The sequence below is a fragment of the Talpa occidentalis genome, unplaced genomic scaffold (genome assembly GCF_014898055.3).
Source record: "Talpa occidentalis isolate TD23 unplaced genomic scaffold, MPIMG_talOcc4v2.1 talOcc4.12, whole genome shotgun sequence".
In the NCBI taxonomy this organism is placed as follows: Eukaryota; Metazoa; Chordata; class Mammalia; order Eulipotyphla; family Talpidae; genus Talpa; species Talpa occidentalis.
The window spans coordinates 73,624,018-73,644,756 of NW_023601212.1; the positions used below are offsets into that span (position 1 = coordinate 73,624,018).

The 20,739-nt window shown below is 41.6% G+C and overlaps 1 protein-coding gene across 3 annotated transcripts in view; it reads left to right on the forward strand.

The window, feature by feature from the left end:
* The first annotated feature begins 520 nt into the window (after positions 1–520).
* VKORC1L1 (vitamin K epoxide reductase complex subunit 1 like 1) overlaps positions 521–20,739 on the forward strand; it is a 92,290-nt gene continuing 72,071 nt past the window's right edge. For all 3 annotated transcript variants that reach the window (XR_008551196.1, XR_008551195.1, XM_037506768.2), the window contains exon 1: positions 521–729. Coding sequence is in view for 1 of the 3 variants with exons in the window: in XM_037506768.2 (XP_037362665.1) it covers positions 536–729 (194 nt within the window). In the remaining 2 variants the exon portion in view is untranslated. The remainder of the gene's footprint in view (positions 730–20,739) is intronic.

Below are 20,739 nucleotides of genomic sequence, written 5' to 3' on the forward strand. Positions count from 1 at the left end.
AGACTCTCAAGAGATAATAAAAAAGGGAAAAAGGCACAGCCACCCCCAGGGGGAGGAGCCGAGGGCTCGCTCAGTCACATTGGTATCTAAAATGTATTTATTGCACCGCGCCCCCTAAGCTCCTCCCGCCCCCGCCCTGCCCCGCCCCGCCCCTCTCGAAGCCCCGCCCCTCCCGCCCTCCGGCCCCGCCCCTCCCCGGCCCCGCCCCCGGGCCCAGTACCGCGGCCTCCTCCTGCGGGCCCCTCCTCCCCGGCGGTTGCGCGCTGCGCTCCTCCCCCCGCGCCCGCGCGCGCCTTCCCCGCCCCGCCGGGCTCTCTCCTTTCGGGGCGGTTGGGCCGCGCGCCTGTGGGGGCGGGGCCCGGAGGAGGCGGCCGGGCCAATGGGGCGCGGCGGCGGCGGTGGCGGTGGCGGCGGCGGCGGCGGCGGTGGCGGTAGCGGCGGCGGCTGGGTCGGGCCCCGACGGGCGGCGGCGGCTGAGGTGGAGGCGGAGGGCGGCGGCGGCGAAGGCGGCGGCGGCGGCGGCGGCGGGGGGAAGATGGCGGCGCCCGTCCTGCTGAGAGTGTCGGTGCCGCGGTGGGAGCGAGTGGCCCGGTATGCAGTGTGCGCCGCCGGGATCCTGCTCTCCATCTACGCCTACCACGTGGAGCGGGAGAAGGAGCGGGACCCCGAGCACCGGGCCCTGTGCGACCTGGGGCCCTGGGTCAAGTGCTCCGCCGCCCTCGCCTCCAGGTAGCCCGGCCGGGGGGAGCGGGCCGGGAGCGGCCGAGCGGGACGCGGGCGGCGGCCGCGGGTGGGGGCGCGCGGGCGCTCGGGCCTGGGGGCGGCGGGCCCGGGCGGCGGGGGGACCCGCGGCGCGGCGGCCGGGCGGGGGGCGGCGCGGGCCGGGCCGGGGCGGCGGCGCGGGCCGGGGCGGCGGGCGGCGCGGAGGGATGAGGTGGCAGCGCCGCCGAGGCCGCGCGCCCGGGCGCCGGGCAGGCTCGTCCGGCCGGGGAGCGCCGAGAGGGGCTCGCGGTGGGTGGGTCCCGCGGCCGGGCGGGGCGGGGGTCCTCGCGGCGGGCGGCGAGCGGGGTGGGCTGCGGGGTCCGCGAGGCCGGGTCCGCCCCTCGCCCCGGGCTGCGGCCGCGGGGGCTCCGGGGCTGCGCTCCCCCGTCTCCCGGGCTGGCGAGGACAGGTGTTCCCTGCCCAGGCCTCTTTGTACTCGGCGCTGAGGGGCTGCGGACTTCTGGGGACCGTGACATTCGGGGCGAGCGCGGGTTTGACCCCGCTCTGGAGGAAGGTTCCGGCACCTGATAGGTCTGATTTCTTGGATCCCCCCTCCCCCCCGTGTATTTCAGTGTCCGGGCGCAGGGAATGGCCCGAGTTTGGGTCCAGTTGAAGCGGGAGTAGCAGGAGTATGTCCTGGGGAGTGATGGTTTGGACACCGGGGTGACTTTCCAGCGTTGTGGGTGAGCGCGATGGTGTGTGCCTCAGATTGGAAACACTCGCCGTGCTCAATGGGAGGGACGGGTTGGTTTTACCGATCACTTTAGGTTTTTTAAATGTTACGTTTTCTTTTCTGCTTTAGATTTTCCTAGGTAAGTTACTTTGGGGAAAAGAGGCATTTACATTTTAAAAGAGGCTGGTTTGTTTGTTTCTTGTTGTTTTTGTTTTTGTTTTTTTTTTTAACTTGAGCAGGGTTCATTTAAAAAAGGAGCACCAGCGAGAGAACTCTGTTCACAATTGATAGGTTACAGTTTTAATAGAGGCATACTTTGCCTTGAATTTTGAACTTGTTAGCATCAGTCACACTGGAACAGCTTCTTTCCCTCCGTTGATCTGCAAATTGCTAGGTAGACGGTGATGGAGAGCTCACTAATTTATTTTGACCTACATATTGCTGACTGTTTGAACAAGCGAGGATTGAAGTTTATCTTACAACTATTGGTAAAGTTCAGGCTGCTGATCTTTTCCGGTTAAACAGTCCTTTTCGTTGACCAGGTATTGCCCATAAACTAATTTTCAGTGGGAAAGTAGTCATCATTATTGGTACAGTAAACAAAGTGTTTAAAATGGTAGGTATCTGTTGACAGTTAAAATACAGCCATGTGACAAAAAGCGCACATTTGTTGTTGGGTACTTTGAACCAAATTAATAAGAGTTAATAGGTTGTCAGACTCCCTTTGAGAACTATGGAGTGTATTTTAGGCAAACATTTTAATGTTATCTTCACTAGCCATTGGAAAGGACTTTTATACTTGAAAGTATCCCGCACCCAAAGTTAGCTGAATAAATACATAATGAAAAGACTACCCCAACAGTACATTTCAAGTATTTTTAAAAAAGAAATGAAAAATAACTTTTGATACTAGATTAATGAGGAATGTAGGTAGAATTATTACCAATTTTAGATTTTTATAATCATTGTAGTCTATAATTTTTTTTTTTTTTTTAAAGATTTATTTATTTATTTATACTAGCACTGGATACAGTCAGAAGCGCGGGAGGGTGAGAGAATTCACCAGAGCCAGAGCAGGGAGCAGAGCAGGCAGAAGGACCGAAGTACACTGCTGAGGGGAGCAGCGGGCGGCAGGAGAGGTCTGCGGCGCCATGGGGGACCCTCCTCCGGTGGCCGGGGAGCAGCCGGGGATCGAACCTGCGTTGCAGAGGCTGCGGGCAGCTTCGCAACCCAGCGCTCAACCGCTGCGCCACCGGGGAGGCCCTGTAGTCTATAATTTAACTGGACTTTTTTTTAACATTTGGGCACGGAAAGAGTGCTTTATGTTATCCAAGCAGTATGTTTAAGTTCGTTTTTATAAAAAAGAATATTTTGAACCAAGTGTAGACTATAAATATTTTCAGCTAATGTATCCTACAAGATTCACGTTTTTGTGCCTTTTAAAATAAATCACCGTAAAATAATAACATCAAGTATCAGTAGCATATTTTATGCTGTTTATGTAAGAATATATGACTCACTGGATCTCTTTATAGTTTTAAATATTAAATTGATATGTTGTGACTGAAACTAGTGTTTGTGTAGTTGTGCGCATAAAATATTTGCTAGTCCCTAAAGGAGGATAGGTAAGAAATAACACAATAGGGAGTACATACCTTATTTATCATTATATGCAATAAAGGTATTTTCGAGAAGTTTACCCAGTTTGATCATCCTGTTTATAAACTGCTTGTAAAACCATATGTATATGTAGGAATATATGTATATGTAGGAATATATGTATATGTAGGAATATGTAGGAATATGTATACATATGAACATATCTTTTTTAATAGAGATATAGAAATTTGGAAATTAAAAGTGGTCTGAATCTTATTTATAGACCAATTTTATTTTGGAAGTAAGTAGAATAAATATTCAAAGTTTTTATTTTGTCAAAGTGAAAAAATGCATTAAATAAAAGCAGATCTTGAAGACGTCAAGTATAGTTCTTTTTATTTGACTTAAATATTGATTGCCATGCGGTAGTATTAAAAAATGTGACTATAGGAAAAGAACATTTGAGCTGAGGTTTGAGAGTAGGATTGAAAATAAAGGATGGAAAAGTTAGCAGGTGAAAAGAATCCTTCCAGAATCCAGTGTTAATTCATGTGATTTTGAATTGCTTGAACTCACTTCATTTCTCATTTCTCAATCCTAAGTGTCCTAAACCAAAGAGGTTAATGAGACACTGTGTGTGTGTGTGTGTGCGCGCGCGCGCGTGTGCGTGTGTGAAGTCGTTTAGTATTCTGGAAGGTATGGTTGCTTAAAGGAGTAGTTCTCAAACTTTTGGATATCTAAAGAAATATTCCCCCCCCCGCCCCGCCCCCAAACTCAGAGGTTGTATGTAGTTGGCAGTTTTCTGTTGTGGTTCTGCTGGGTAGTCACACCACTGTCTACTGTGACCTTCACTTCATTAAAAAAAGGGATATTTTAACTAAAATAATTTGAAAGAATCAGAATAGAATACCTATAAGTTTAATCATTTAGCTTTATTAAAAATTATACTTTGTTCCCCTTATTTTAATGAAAACTCTGTTGCACATGTTCAAGGGCTTGCCAGCTGACATTAAGTAGTAACCTATTGGGTGTACTGAGCTCAGATCCAAAGAGTCTAGGTGGGCTCCTAGCTCTGCTCGCAGTGAGACTGTGGCTTTATGCTGTTACTTGTCTTCATATACTCAATTATTTATAATTGTTATTGTTGATTAGAGGTGTTATTTTTTTCATAGTGTCTGATAGTAAACACCATTAAGTAATATAAACTTCTCGATATAGTTATTTATGTCTCTTAAATGTGGGTTGTTTTAGTGTACTTCATTGCTCATTCCATGGCCTGGCTTAAGGACTTAAAGTTCATTTACAACATTTTCAGAATTGTGGCAAGAGAAACAAAATAATGTGCAGAATATTCTTTATAGGTATTACTTATAAAGATTCCTTTATTAGCTCCATTAGATCCCTTCTTACATTAGATCCCGTTTTTATGTAAAAGTAGTACAGATGATCTTGAAAGGTTAATAGACTTGACAAATTCTCCAGTTAAAACTGTAAAATAGTATTTGAAAACTATGTTGCCTTGTTTTGTAAAATGTTGGACTAGTAACTCTGATGTCTTCAAAAAATATGTAATGCCATCTATTTACTACTCCCTTCATAGATGATGCAGTTTTAGAAATAGAATAGAAATCTTTGCTGCTGCTCCTTACTTTGTCCAGCTGAGACTCAGAGGTTAAATCACTTGCACCAGGTAACATAGTGGCAGGTTGAGGCTAGTTTTCTAGAGTTTAGAGTTCTCCCTCCCCCACTTTTCAGTGAAATTCCTGTACAGGTAATACATTTGCAGATTCAAATTTGAAAAATATTAAGACACATACAGTGAACAGTTTTCATACCCCTTTCCCAAAGGCATGCAGTTCTCTCTTTCCACAAATAACCATGAAATTATCCAGAGTTTGTTTTATGTATATATAACCATAAATATATTATTGTCCCCATTTTTAAAACATAAAATTAGCCGTTCTGTTCTGTGCTTTGACAGCATTCTTTCTATCATCCTCATACTTTTATGCGCTTATATTTTTATTTAGTGGAATGTTAATAATGCCTAATATGTAAAAGAAAATTAGTTCTAGTAGTTTTGACTGTGATGGAGTAATTAAATTACAGATTCATATGTTCATTGTTTTTTGGTATGGAAATTTAGAAGCAGTATGAACTTAACGAGTGTGAGAGGAATAGAAGGATGTCACAAAGAGAGGAACTTGGGTTACCATGCATCAGTAACTGTTACTTAGATATTAACTGTGAGCTAGGAAGTGTTCTAAATGCAGTATATATGTTATATAATTCTCATAATAGTCCTGTGAGGCATGTAACATCATTTTATAAGTGAGAAAACTGAGGTAGACAGAATGTAAACGTAACTTGATCTAGATAACAGTGGCAGAGGCGTGATTTCTAACCCAGGCAGTGTGATTCAAGAGTCTCATGTCTTTACCATTACTTTGAGTTCCACTTGGAGCTAATATTGATTGTATTCAATAGTATTGCTTATTAGTAAAATTTTAGAAATATGCAAGCATTTGTGCCTTCTTTTACATTATCTTTCCGCACAATTCCTAGATAACTTTACTTGTTTTAAGCAATCTTTTCTTGAAAAGCAAGGAAGTTACTACAAAGGCCTGGGATTCAAGAAGTTTTCCTTCTGTATGGCATTTTTCACACCTACTCAGCTAACTATATAAGGAAGATTTAATAGATCAGCCAAGGGAAGAAAGATATAGTAGATTTAGGGACCTGGAAGTTGGGGGTGGGGGGTGGGTTGGGAAGGAAAGTTTGTTTGAATTTGGGTGGATTACCTCTTTCTGATAGTGGTGTTGAGTTCTGTGGACCTGCTGTGCATATAGATAGGAGAATTGGGCCTATGAGTTAGACATAGGAATTTAAGGGGAATTTATTTCCTCTGTGATTTGGAAAGACTCTAGGGAACATTGTGAGGAATACCAAAATACAGTGGCCATGGGTGGGGGGTGGATAGAAAGTGGTAATATGTGATATAACATAAACCCACCTGAGTGTTGGACTGGAATCTAATCTTGGCCAGAAAAATACAAAGGGCCTCCCTGGTGGCGCAGCGGTTGAGCGCTGGGTTGCAAAGCTGCCCACAGCCTCTGCAGCGCCGGTTCGATCCCTGGCCGCGGGGGGAGGGTCCCACATGGCGCGCAGACCTCTCCTGCTGCCCGCTGCTCCCTCGGCAGTGTACTTCATCTGTCTGCCTGTTCTGCTCTCCGCTCTGGCTCTGGTGAATCCTCTCACCCTCCCGCGCTTCTGACAGTACCCAATGCTTGTATAAATAAATCTTTAAAAAAAAAAGAAAAAGAAAAATACAAAACCAGAAATTCTTGTAAAACCGTATGTTCCTGTAAACATAGAGAAGACTTGTAAGCACTGAGCCTTGGATTTCTCTATATAGTGTTTGTAACACAGTTTAAAGTGTACTTTCAACTTTGAAATAGTAAACATTTATATACTTTCAAATGCATATCATGCTAAATATTAACATATTAGAGAGCACTGACCTGTACTGCCAGGTTATCGCAAAGGAGATAGGTTGGTGGAAAAAAAAAAGGTGCCAATTTTAAATTGTTACATATTACGTGGTTGTGTTTATATAGCATTTTTTAAAAAGATTTATTTATTTATTTATGCATACAAAAGCTGGGGTATAGGGCAGAGGTAGGGGGCGGGAGTGAGAAGATTGACCAGAGTCAGAGTGGGGAACAGAGCAGGCAGATCTACTGAAATGCGCTGCTGAGGGGAGCAGCAGGCAGACAGGAGAGTTCTGCACCGTGTGGGTAATTCCCTGGCTGGGGATCAAACTCGTGCTGCAGTGGCTACAGGTAGCTTCATAGGTTGCCTCTTAACCCCTTGTGCCACCCGTGAGGCCCTTATATAGCATTTTTGAAATAACAAAATTATAGAGGGTGGAGGACAGGTTAGTGGTTGCCAAGAATAAGGAATTGGGAAAGGGGTGGTGTGATTAAGGAGAAAGTGTGAAGGAGCCTTATGGGGATGGAACAGTTTTCTGTCTTGATTGTGATTGCACCAAGCTACAAATGTGATGAAATTGTGTAGAATTACACACACACACACACACACAGACACACGTGCGCTTGCTTGCTTGCTTCTTGTAAAACAGATGACATCTGAATCAACTCTGTGGATTGTAGCCCAGTCAGTTTCCTGGTTATGATATTGACTAGCGTTCTTCAAGTTGTTATCATTGGAGGGCAGGTGACAGGTGCTTAGACCTTCCTTTAATTTTTTTTTTTCCCAATTCCTGTGGTTTAGAATTTTTTTTTTTACTTTGTGTCATTTTTTTTTTTATCAAGATAACATTGATTTAGAAGATTGTATGGCTCGGAGTATAGGTTCTCACCTCTTTAAATGTGTTACCACACCAGCTCTACCTCTGAAGCATCTATATTCCTCCACTATAGGTCTCCTTACCTTTTGCTGTACACCTCCCACCTTCCCTTTCTGGTAGCCTCAGTTCCACAGTCAGACATTTATGGTTTGTTTTGGTTTATTTTTTCTGCTCCTTTGCTTTGTTTCTTTCTGGTTTTCATCTTTCTCCTTCTGACTTTTCTTATCATAATCCCCTCCAATTGTAATCATGTTGCAAATGGCAAGATTTCATCATTTTTATAGCTGTGTAGTTTTCCATTGTGTAAATACACCACATATTCCTGATCCACTCATTTGTTGGGCCTTTAGGTTGTTTCTATGATTTATAATTTATTTTTTTTTAAGATTTATTTATTTATACAAGAATTGGAGTACAGGCCAGATGCGCAGGAGGGTGAGAGGATTCACCAGAGACAGAGTGGGGAACAGAACAGGCAGACTGACTGAAATGCACTGCTGAGGGGAGCAGCGGGCGAGACAGGAGAGGTCTGCAGCGCCATGTGGATTTCTCCCCGTCCGGGATCCAATCCGTGCTGCAGAGGCTGCAGACAGCTTCACAGCACTGCACTCAACCGCCTGCGCCACCAGGGAGACCCTATGATTTATAATTTAAAAGGTAAACCAAAAAAAAATGTACTTAGAATATTTGAGCGAAAATAAAAGGAAAAATTAAAATTATATATAATGCTCTCTACCAAGGATAGCAGTCCTTATAATAGTTTCTTACTTTCTTTGTGCATATACTTGAATTTTTAAGGATTTAATTGATTTGGGCCTCCCTGGTGGCGCAAGGGGTTAAGCACCACACTATGAAGCATTCCGTAGCTTCTGCAGCATGAGTTCGATCCCCTGCTGGCCAGGGAGCAACCCACATGGTGCAGCTGATCTCTCCTGTCTGGCCAGCTGCTCCCCTCAGCAGTGTATTTCAGTCTATCTGCCTGTTCTGCTCCCTGCTCTGTCTCTGGTGAATCCTGTCACCCCCCCACACCTCTGTCCTGTACCCCAGCTCTTGTATGCATAAATAAATAAATCTTTATATAAAAAAAAGAATTTAGTTGATTAGAAAAGTTGTAACTTTATGTTGGTATATTTAAAATTCAAGCCAGTGCTTGCATGCTCATGTAAAATTATATAAGGAAATTGACTACTATAGAATTCTCACTGACCTATGTAATATTATGTGACTGTCCTTATGCATAATATCCTGATGTCATGATTAGGATATAGTTTAAAATTTTATTTTTTTCTAACAAAATAGTTATAGTTATCAAGTATTTACATTCCTTAATATTATTAGAGGGTCTTCCTGGTGGCGCAGGCTGTTGGGTTGAGCGCCGCACTGTGAAGCTGTCCGCAGCCTCTGCAGCGCGGGTTCGATCCGATCCCTCCCGGCCCTCCTGGCCGGCCGGCGAGAATCCCACATGGCACAGCAGACCTCTCCTGTCTCGCCTACTGCTCCCCACAGCAGTGTATTTCGTCAGTCTGCCTGTTCTGTTCCCCTCTCTGTCTCCGGTGAATCCTCTCACCCTCCCGAGCATCTGGCCTGTACCCTAATTCTTGTATAAAAATAAATAAATCTTTAAAAAATATTAAAAAAAATTATTAGAGATTTAAATTAGAGATGCTCTACTTCTTAGATTTCTGAACAGTTGTAGTAAGTTCCTGATAGCATTCATGTACTGCTTTTTTTAAGTTTAAGACATACAACCTGATTGTTTGATTTACATATATTATGAAATTGTCACTACAGTAACTTTTGCATTTCTTATAGATAGAATAAAAAGAAAATAAAATCTCCCCATGTGATGAGTATAATTAAGTTCTTACTGTCTAATTTCATATCAGCTTTCTTTTGTCAATAGCAGTGTTGTCTGTAATCATCATGTATATTACATGCTTGATACTTATCTGAAACTGAAAGTTGGTACCTTTTGACTGCTGTCCTTCAATCTGCTTCCATCCCCACCACCTCTGGTAACCACAAATCTCATCTTTTTTTTATAAGTTTGGATGAGTTTGGTGGTGTTTTTTTTTTTTTAAATTCCACATGTAAGTAAGATCATACAGTATTTGTCTTTGACTTATTTCACTTAATGTTTTCAAGGTCCATCCATGTACATGGTAGGGTTTCATGATTTTCTTTTTATGGCTGAATAATATTCCATCATATATGTTCTTTACCCATTCATCCATTGATGGAACTTTAGGTTCTTCTGTGCCCTGGCTATTGTAAATAATGTTGCTATAAACATGGATGTGCAGATCTTTTTGAATTTGTGTTTTCATTTTCTTTGAGTGTATTTCCAGAAGTGGGATTGCTGGGTCATACAGTAATTCTATTTTTTTTTTAAGGTTTATTTATTTATACAAGCACTGGGTACAGTCAGAAGCACAGGAGGGTGAGAGAATTCACCAGAGCCAGAGTGGGAAACAGAACAGGCAGACTGACGAAGTACACTGCTGAGGGGAACAGCGGGTGCGGCAGGAGATCAAACCGGCACTGCAGAGCCTGTGGGCAGCTTCGCATCCCAGTGCTCAACCACTGCCACCAGGGGAGGCCCTGTCTTATTAATTTTTTATGGCATGTAACTTTTAATTAAGTATGTAAAACATTTTTTTTCTTTGTGATTTTTTTTTTTTCCCCTTTCGGTTTTCAGCCTGATATCTGATATCTGATCGATGTGTTTTGAAAAAAACCAGTTTTTTAATGTCTAGAATGTAGCTTATCAGGTATTAGTTGAGTCTGTATTCTAATTTTTGTACAGGTGTATGTTTAATAATACTTGTTTTCTTCTGGATATTTCTTGTTCATACCTTGTTCTTCCTACCCCACCACCAGGTTGTTTGTCTTTTTCTTTTTTATTGGTTAGCCAGAATTCTTTCAATTTTACAGTAGTTACTCCTTTGTTATATGTATTACACATATTTTCTCTTATTTCCTCATTTGTCTTTTATGTATCTTTAGTCATATAGAAGTTTTAACTTTTTATGTGTCATAAAAAGTTCCTTATAGCTTTTGACTTCCTTATAGCTTTTTTTTTTTAAATAATAAACTTATAGCTTTTGCATTTTCTTTAATCTTACCAGAAAACTCACTACCACTCCAAGATTATTTTAGCTCATATATTTTGTTTGAAACAATATTTTTTTCATATTTAGCTCTTTTAGTTTATGTGGAATTTACTTTTTTTGTCTGGTGTGAGGTAGTGATCTAACATACATTTTTCTCAATTGAAAGTCTTGCCTAACTCCATTTATTTTCTTGTCCATCATTCAAAATTAAATGAATTTCCCTATATACTGTGGGCTTCTTTCTGTACTTTCCAGTTCTGTTGCTGTGATAAGTGTATTTTCCACATAATTCCATTACCACAGTCCCCCTCTTGCATGACTTTGTACAGTAAATTTGATATCTGATAGGGCAGATAGACTTGTTTTCAAAATTTTCTTGACTGTTATGCATTTATTGTTTCAGGTGAATTTTAGAATTTATTGTAGAATTTTATTTCTCACTGAATTTATCAATAAATTTGGAAAGGAGCCAATCTTCCTTTTATCTTTTTGTTTTGAAGTTGCTAATGTGACACTGTTTTGACCTAGATGCTCATTATGGTTTTTATATATCGTGTATGGTGCTGGAAAATTGAGAAATTTTATAATGTGATCCTGGGACTATTCAAATTTTCTTCAGTTTATAACCACTATTCTCAAGTTAATGGGGGTCCCTGAGAGGGATTTTGTATTATATATTTGTACTGATAAATGAGACAAAAATACTTTGCATTTTATTCTTAATTAAGGACTTGGGCTGCAAGCTCCAAGAAAAAAGACTCGAATGAGCTCAGGTAGTTCATGTGGAGATGCTGGGTTTTTATTCCCCTCCTTCCATCTAGTTAAGCCCATTTTGTTTTACACTGAAACACACCATGAGATGGGTCCTCTCATGTCCCCCCTTCTCAGGCACCTTTATGATGTGACCGAAGCCTGCTCTAACTCAATTCCTATCGGTTCTTGGGGCCATGTAATTAGAGAGAGTCCATTTCCCTGGCTGACTGCTAATTTGGCTTTAGTCACCTGCTTCAGGCCTTTTCTGCCCAAGTAGTAGATTTGACCCTGGCTCTCACTTGGTTAAGAGAGACCCTTTCCTGAAGCCACCAGGTATCACTTCCATCACATGGACTAGGTCGAAAAGTGAGTCAGCACCTTTGTACTGACCTTTTAATGGTGAGTCTGCCCAGTAGCATTAAGACCTGATGTGCTTTTGTTTTCCTTCCTGCATTAGGGAGGGAGTGGGCCTTGATTCCTGATTCCTCACTTCCAAAGATAACACAAAAACTTTCTTTCAGTCATTCTCAGCAGCATTGTTTTTCTCTTGCATTGTTGCTTTTCTCAAATCAACCAGAAAGAGGTGGAATAAAAACTGGCTTGCTGAGTATTACACATAACCCTTATACTTTCTTAACTATGCATCAGCCTCCAGTTAGTGACTTATTTACTCATGAGACGTTCTCTTCCCTTGCTTAATGGCTCATGACATGTTCATGATTTCCCTCCTACTGCTTGGTTCCTTCTCATTTTTCATTACTGGCTTATCTTTCTTTACTTGCCCATTAAGTGTTCGTGTATCAAGGGTTAACCCTATACTCCATTGTCAGTTTTCTCTCCCTAAACATTCACATTCATGTCCATGACTCACTTAAGAGATGAATCCAAAATTTATATCTCTACCCTGGACCTCTCCTTTGAACACTGGATCAGCATATCTGATTGGCTACTGAACATCTCCACTTGGATGTCTCAAAAGAACTGTAAATTTTACATGATTTAATGCATATTTTTCCTCTAACAAGGCAGTTTCCTACCTCAGTGGCATGCACACCCTCCCAAGCAGTTGTGCAAGTCAGAAAACTGGGAGGTTGTCCTTGGTGATTTCTCCACCCTTCCCTCTCACACCAGATTCATCCGATCTCCAGTTCCAATTGATTTAACCATTTTTGTTACATATAGAGACGGCATCAAGCTGTTCATATTTGTCCATTTTTTTATGTAATTGTAAAAGCATATTCCTTATAAACAACATTTAAATAGATTATTGTCAGTATTCAAAAAAACATTCCTTTTTTTTTTTTATAGATTGATTTATTTATGCATACAAGAGCTGGGGTACAGGCCAGAGGTGTGGGGGGTGAGAGGATTCACCAGAGGCAGAGTGGGGAACAGAACAGGCAGATTGACCAAAGTACATTGCTGAGGGGAGCAGTGGGTAAGGCGGGAGAGGTCTGCTGTGCCATGTGGGTAGCTCCCTGGCCAGGGATCAAACTCATGCTGCAGAGACTATGGACAGCTTCATAGGTTGCATCTTAACCCCTTGCGCCACCAGGGAGGCCCCCAAAAAACCTTCCTTAAACTACCTCCAAATCAACTGTTCTCTTCCTCTTCCTCTGGAGTAGCTTTTGTCTTTTCTTACTCTTATATCCAAGGTTGTAACAAACTTGGTAGTTTAGTTTTGCTTGCTTTTATAAATAGAACCATTTAGTTTGTTTGTTATTACACTGTTGGTGGGAATGTGAATGTGCTTTCTCCCAACTATTTCAATATTCACCTTCATTTTTATGAGCGTAGTTTGTCATTGCTGAATAATAATATATGGACATACCACAATTTATTCACTCGGATATTTAAATTGTTTTTGGATGGCAAAATTATAAATAATGTGACTGTGAGTACTTTTCTGTATCTTAAGTTTCATTTGGTAGTGCCAAACTATTTTCCAAAGTTGTACTATGTTAGGTTCCTAAAACTCTTTGCCACACCTTGAAACTGTATTGGTACGACTTTTTTTTTTTTTTAGCCATTGTAGCATGTATGTAGTAGATTTTTGTGTGTAATTGAGGTATGTTTTATATGCACTAAAATACAGAAATCTTAAATGTACAGCTTAAAAATATTCTTACATATATAAGTACTATATCCAGATAAAAATACAGAAAATTTTCATCACCCCAGAAAGTTATCTCATGTTCTTTTTCAGTCATAAGTTGTTATTCTGACAATACTGCTTTGACTTTTATTATAATATCATTTTGCCTTTTTTTTTTTTTTTTTTTTTAAGATTTATTTATTTTTATGCAAGAGCTGGGGCATAGGCCAGAGGTGCGGGAGGGTGAGAGGATTCACCAGAGACAGAGTGGGGAGCAGAACAGGCAGATGACTGAAATACACTGCTGAGGGAAGCAGTGGACGTGACAGGAGAGGTCTGCTGCGCCATGTGGGATTCTAGCCAGCAGGCCGGGATCGAACCCATGCTTCAGAGGCTGTGGACAGCTTTATGGCGCTGCGCTCAACCCACCAGGGAGGCCCCCATTTTGCCTTTTCTTGAACTTCATATAAATGGGCTCATCACAGTATGTTCTTTGGTGTTAGACTTTTTTTTTTTTTAAAGATATATTTATTCATGCGTATAAGAACTGGAATGTAGGCCAGAGGTGTGGGGATGAGAGGATTCACCAGAGACAGAGTGGGGAGCAGAACAGGTAGATTTTCCTGAAATACACTGCTGAGGGGAGCAATAAGTGAGACAGGAGATGTCTGCTGTGCCATGCGGGTCAGCACCCTGGCCGGGGATCGAACTCATGTTGCACTGGCTCATGATAGCTTGATAGTGCTGTCTTTAACAAACCCTGTGCTACCGGGGAGGCCCTGGTGTTTGACTTCTTTAGCCCAGCCTAATAATGTTTTTTGCATAAACAATTGGAATTACCTCAAGTTAAAAAGCTATAAAGGGACTTCCTTGGTGGTGCAGGGGGTAAAGTGTCAGCGCTATCAAGTTGTCGCCAGCCACTGTAGCATGAGTTTGATCCTTATCCAGGGAACTGACCCACATGGTGTAGCAGACCTCTCCTGTCTCACCTGCCGCTCCCCTTAGTAGTGTATTTCAGTATATCTGCCTTTTCTGCTCCCCATTCTTGTCTTTCACCTCCTGCACCCCTGGCCTACACCCAAGTTCTTATATGCATAAATAAATAAATCTTTAAAAAAAATAAAAAGCTGGGCCTCACAGGTGGCGCAGGGGGTTAAGACACAGCACTATCAAGCTATCCATAGCCACTGCAGCATGAGTTTGATCACTGGCCACCCAGATGGTGCAGCAGACCTTTCCTGACTCGCCTGCTGCTCCCCTCAGCAGTGTATTTCAGTCAGTCCATATTTCAGTCAGTCCACTTGTTCTTTTCCCTACTCTGTCTCTGGTGAATCCTCTCACCCCCCAACACCTCTGGCCTGTACCCCAGTTCTTGTATGCATAAGTAAATAAATCTTAAAAAAAAAAAAAGTAAAAAGCTATATACAGCAAAAGAAAATACAAGACAATTAACTAGACACCCTAATGAATGGGATAAGATATTTACACAGTATATAACTAATAAGGGGTTAATATCTAAGATATATAAAAAACACATACACTTCAACTAGATAAAAACAAATAACCCAGTTAACAAATGGGCAGCAGAGGGCCTCCTTGGTGATGCAAGGGGTTAAGCACAGCACTGTGAGGCCCTCCGCAGCCTCTGCAGTACAAGTTCGATCCCCGGGCAGGGAGCTACCCACATGGCACAGCAGACCGCTCCTGTCTTGCCCTGCTCCCCTCAGCAGTGTATTTCAGTCAGTCTGCCTGTTCTGCTCCCCACTCAGTCCCTGGTGAATCCTCTCATTGGCCACACCTCTGGCCTGTACCCCATTCTTGTAATGATAAAAGTAAATAAATCTTTAAAAAAAAAAAACCCAAAAAACAAATGGGCAGCAGATATGAACAGATAATTCACTTAAGGGATTATCCAGCCAAAAGACATGAAATATGTTCATCATGACTCTTAATAAGAGATGCAGATTAAAACTATGAGATTACCCAACAAGTACAGAGAGGATGTGGAGAAAAGGAATCTTATTACACTGTTGGTGGGAATGTGAACTTGTGAAACCACTATAGAAAGCAGTCTTCCTATTTCTTTAAAAAAATTAAAAACAGAAATACCATAGTACCTGGCATCCTACTCTTGGACATATATCTGCAGAATATGAAATAATCAACAGAAAAATTCCTTATGTCTACTAGCAACAACAAATGTTGGCGAAGACGCAATGAAAAATGAACTCTCCTACATTGCTGGTGGGAATACAAACTAGTCCAGGCTCTTTGGAAAGCTGTCTGGAGGTTCCTCAGTCTACTAAAAATGAAGCTACCATATGACCCAGTAATTCCACTCTTAGGGATCTACCCAAAGAACACCTGTACACCTATGTTTATTGCAGCACTATTTATAATAGGTAAAACCTGGAAACAACCCAAATACCCAAAAATAGAGGACTGGATCAAGAAGATGTGGCATATATACACAATGGATTATTACTCAGCAATCAAAAAAGGTAAACTCACTCCATTCGCAGCAACTTGGATGGAGCTAGAATGAATTATGGTCGATGAAATTAGAAGGAAAAAGAAAACTATCTAATGGCTTCATTTATAGAAGGAATATAGGGGAACCAAATAAGACATTAGTGTAAAAAATAATAATACAAAACACAGAAAAACAAAAACAGACAATTATAAATCAGAGACATCCTGCAGGAGAAGAGGAGGGAGAGGGATCAGAGGGAGGGAGGAGCACAGGGGGTTCAGGTGATGGTGCATAGATGCATTGGTGAAGGAAATCCTATGGGGACTACACCTGAGGTTGGTGGGGGGTGGGGGGAAGCAATATTGTTTAAAAATGAACAATGGTGTAAAAAATAAATTAAAAAATGAACAATGATGTAAAACATTAAAAAATAATTTATAAAAAGTAAAAAAAAAAATTCCATATGTCCTACGATGTTTAGAGCATCATTATTCACACCAGCTATGACATTGGAGGCAGCCTAAGTCATCATCAGTGAATGAACTGGTCAAAAGGATTTGGTGTGTTCATATCCTAGAATACTGCATGGCTGCAAGAAAGGATGAAATGCAGCCATTTTCAACAAAATATATTTCAAAAAAATTTATGCACCAGAACAAGTCAGAACCCACAATTTGGCGATATAAAAAGCGCTAAAAAACTACTGAATATCAACAAACATCCTGAGGGCTCTGAGGTTAAGAGGGAGGGGGAGAGACAAGGAGCAACACAAGACCAGCTTTCGGCAGAATGTCGGGTCAGGTGTCCCTGAAAGAATGAGACTGCCTAGGCGAAACTTGAGGGCTGAGGGGAAGGGGAGTCAGGCAGACACAGACACTCTTATATTGGTGAAAGTATCTCCCGCTGAGGGTCTCAGTGTGTCTTTATTTATACATTAAGGCAAGTGGTGGGATTACATCATCGTATGCATAGAAGCAAAACAAACAATCACTACATTCCATTTCCATAGACATTTTTGTGCCTACGTGTTTTTGAGAAAAGAAGAGACCTTAAAAGGTTAATAGATAAGGGCCTCCCCTAGTGGCGCAGTGGTTGAGCCCTGGGCTGCGAAGCTGCCCACAGCCTCTGCAGTGCCGGTTAGATCCCCAGCCCCCTGCGAGGGCCCCACATAGCACGGCAGACCTCTCCTGCCGCACCCGCTGCTCCCCTTGGCAGTGTATTTCATTAGTCTGCCTGTTCCGTTCCCCACTCTGGCTCTGGTGAATTCTCTCACCCTCCTGCGCTTCTGACTGTACCCAGTGCTTGTATAAATAAATCAATCTTAAAAGAAAAAGTTAATAGATAATTAAAACTTAGACTCATTATTTCAGCCTAAACTACTACTTAGGACAGCTAATAGTCTTTGGTACATCCCTATCGCCAAGGCTACAATATCAGGAGACTCCTCTATCTATATGGCCTGCAGCTACAGTTGCTTCCCAGTAATCAGTTATTAGAACTTTTTTCTACCTAGAAACTTCTAGCCTAATCAACTTTATGATTCATTACAAGGCTTCTTTATGGAACTTCCGTATAAGGAATATTGTGGCTCGCTCTGGGTTGCTTATCAGGCATGCCCTTGCACAATAATTATTTCCCATAGTCAAGTGGGCCAAATTATTCAGTGTTTAATTTTTAAGCAAGTAATTCTCCGTGCCATGTACTTACAGTATTCTTACATGTATAATTTATTGCCCAATGTATATTCCATGAAGTTTTTTCTTTTTATGACCAAGAACAAAAAACAAAGGGATGTTTAATTTTTTAATTAATTAATTAATTAATTTTTTGCGGGGCCCTCGCTGGTGGCCGAGGAATGAACCGGCGCTGCAGAGGCTGCGGGCAGCCTCGCAGCCCAGCGCTCAACTGCTGCGCCACCAGGGGAGGCCCGGGATGTTTAATCTTCAGCCCCACGGTGTGAGGCACAAGGAGTCTTCGGCCCCACGGTCTGAGGCCCTTTTTCTTCAGCTCCACGGTGTGAGGCCCTTTTCTTAGCTGCTTGCCAGTGTCTTACCTGGCTGGGGCAGCAAGGCCCCCTGCAGCAGGTGATGGTGGGGAAATACTAACAGTAGAAATACATATGATCCAGTAATACCACTCCTAGGATTTATCCAAAGAATATGATAATTCAGAAAAATACAAGTACCTCCTATGTTCACAGTAACATTAGTCACCATAGCCAAGTCATGCAAACAACCTAAATGCCTGTCAACAGATGAATGAATAAAGAAGCTGTGGTATGTATATTCAATGGAATATTACTTGACTTTTAAAAAAGATGAAGTCTTGCCTTTTGCAGCAACATGGATGGAATTTGAGATGATTATGCTAAGTGAAATAGATCAGAAGATGAAACCAGATGGTTTCATTCATGTAGACTAAAGACTTCAAGCAAGTGAACTAACAAAACACAAGAAAAATAACTCTTACACTGTGAGAAAAATATGGTAGTTACCAGAGGGGTAAGGAGAGAGGATTGCGTTAGGAGGAGAAGGTAGAGGGGGGGTCATTTGGATAGTGTGACTGGCACTAGAATCTGTGTGTGAAAATACTGCTTTTGGATTTTGGGCTATTGTAAATTAAGCAGCGGTGAACATTCTCATGCAAGTCTGTCTTTTCTTCCATCCATCCATCCATCCATCCAGATAGCTGTATTGCAAATATCTCCTCCAGTTTGTGACTTGATTTGCCTTTTCTTTTTCCTTAAAAGTTTATCTTTTGATTAACAGAAAACTTTAAATGTATTGTAGTTAAATAAATTATCTTTTTCTTGATTAGAGTTTTTTATATTGTAGTGTTGAAGATACTCTATATTTTCTGCTATCTTTTGCATTTCACCTTTAGGTCAGCAATCTATGGAATTTTTTTCATTGAGCCATAATTAACATATAATGTATTCGTGTCAGGTATACAACGTAATTTGATATTTGTACATATTGAGAAATTATTACAGCAAGGAGTCTACTGAATACCCATCACCATACATAGTTATATTTTTTTCTTGTGATTAGAACTTTCAAGATATACTTTCTGGAACTTTCAAATACGTAATACAGATTTATTGACTATAGTCATTACCATCCTGTATAACTGGAAGTTTGTATCTTAACTTTCAAACACGCCATACAGATAGATTTATTTATTTATCTATCTATTTATTTAAGATTTATTTATTTATACAAGATCCAGGGTACAGCCAGATGTGCAGGAGGGTGAGAGGATTCACCAGAGACAGAGCGGGTAACAGAGCAGGCAGACTGATGAAATACACTGCTGAGGGGAGCAGCAAGCGAGACAGGAGAGGTCTGCTGCTCCAAGTGGGCTTTACTGTGGCCAGCCAGGATCCAACCTGTGCTGCAGAGGCCGCAGGCAGCCACACAGTGTGACGCTCAACCGCTTGTGCCACTAGGGAGACCCCATACAGATTTATTGACTATAGTCATTAACATCCTATATAACTGGAAGTTTGTATCTTTTGAGTTCTTCTCTCATTTCACCTAAGTGAGATCAAGCAGTATTTGTCTTTATCTGACTTACTTCATTTAGCATAATGCCCTCAATTTCCTTCCATGTTGTTGTAAATGGCAAGACTTCATTCTGGTTTTGACTGAATATTTCATTATATATATACAAATAGTCCTCAACTGATGATGGGCTGATTTTTTTCAACATTATGATGGGTTGGGAGGTATATGCATTCAATAGAAACTACATTGAATTTTGCAGTATGTAGTAAGATACTCTCTCAATGATGGGCAGCAGCAGTGAGCCTCAGCTCCCAGTCAGCCATGGGATCACGAGGGTAAATAACCCATACTCTACAGACTGTTGTAATTTTCAATAAGTTAACTAGACTTTGTGTTAGATGATTTTACCATTGTAGGCTAATGTAAGTGTTCTGAGCGTGTTTAAGGTAGGCATGACTACGATGTTTGGTAGATTGAGTATATTGAATGCGTTTTTTTACTTATGATATTTATGATGGGTTTATTGGTGTGTAACCCTTTGTAAATGGAAAAAGATCTTTATACCTACATTTCCCTTATAAATGGACAACTAGTTGTTTCCATTTATTGTTTATTATAAGTAATGCTGTGGGTACAGATATCTTTTCGAGTTAGTGTTTTTATTTTCTTCAGCTAACTACCCAGAAGTGAAATTGATTCTTCATATGGCAGTTCTATTTTTAATATTTTGAGGAACCTCCATACTGCTTTTCAGAGTGGAATATTTAGCTGCACCAGTTGACCTTCCCACCAGTGGTGTACAAGGCTTCCCTTTTCTCCACATCCTTGCCAACACTTACTTTTGTGTTTTTGGTAATACCCACTCTAACTGATGATATCTTACTAGTGGCTTTGATTTGCATTTCCCAGATGTCTCATGATACTGAATATGTTTTCATATATCTGTTGGCTATTTGAATGTCTTTGGAAAAATTTCTTTTCGGATATTTTGCCCATATCTTAACTGGATTGTTTGTTTTTGTGTGGATTTTTTTTTTTAAGATTTATTTATTTATGCATACAAGAGTTGGGGCACGGGCCAGAGATGTGGGAGGTGAGAGGATCCATCAGGGACAGAGCTGGGAGCAGAACAGGCAGATTGACCGAAAAACACTGCTGAGGGGAGCAGCGGGCGAGACAGGAGAGGTCTGCTGCACCCGTGTGGGTTGTTCCCTGGCCGGCCAGGGATCGAACTCCTGCTGCAGAGGCTGTGGATTGCTTCATAATGTGGTGTTTAACCCCTTTGCGCCACCGGGGAGGCCCCTATATGGAATTTTTTTAAAGATGTGAGATAATGGTTAACTTAATTTTTTTCCTGTATGACTATGTGGTTGTTATTGTTGTGACATCACTTATG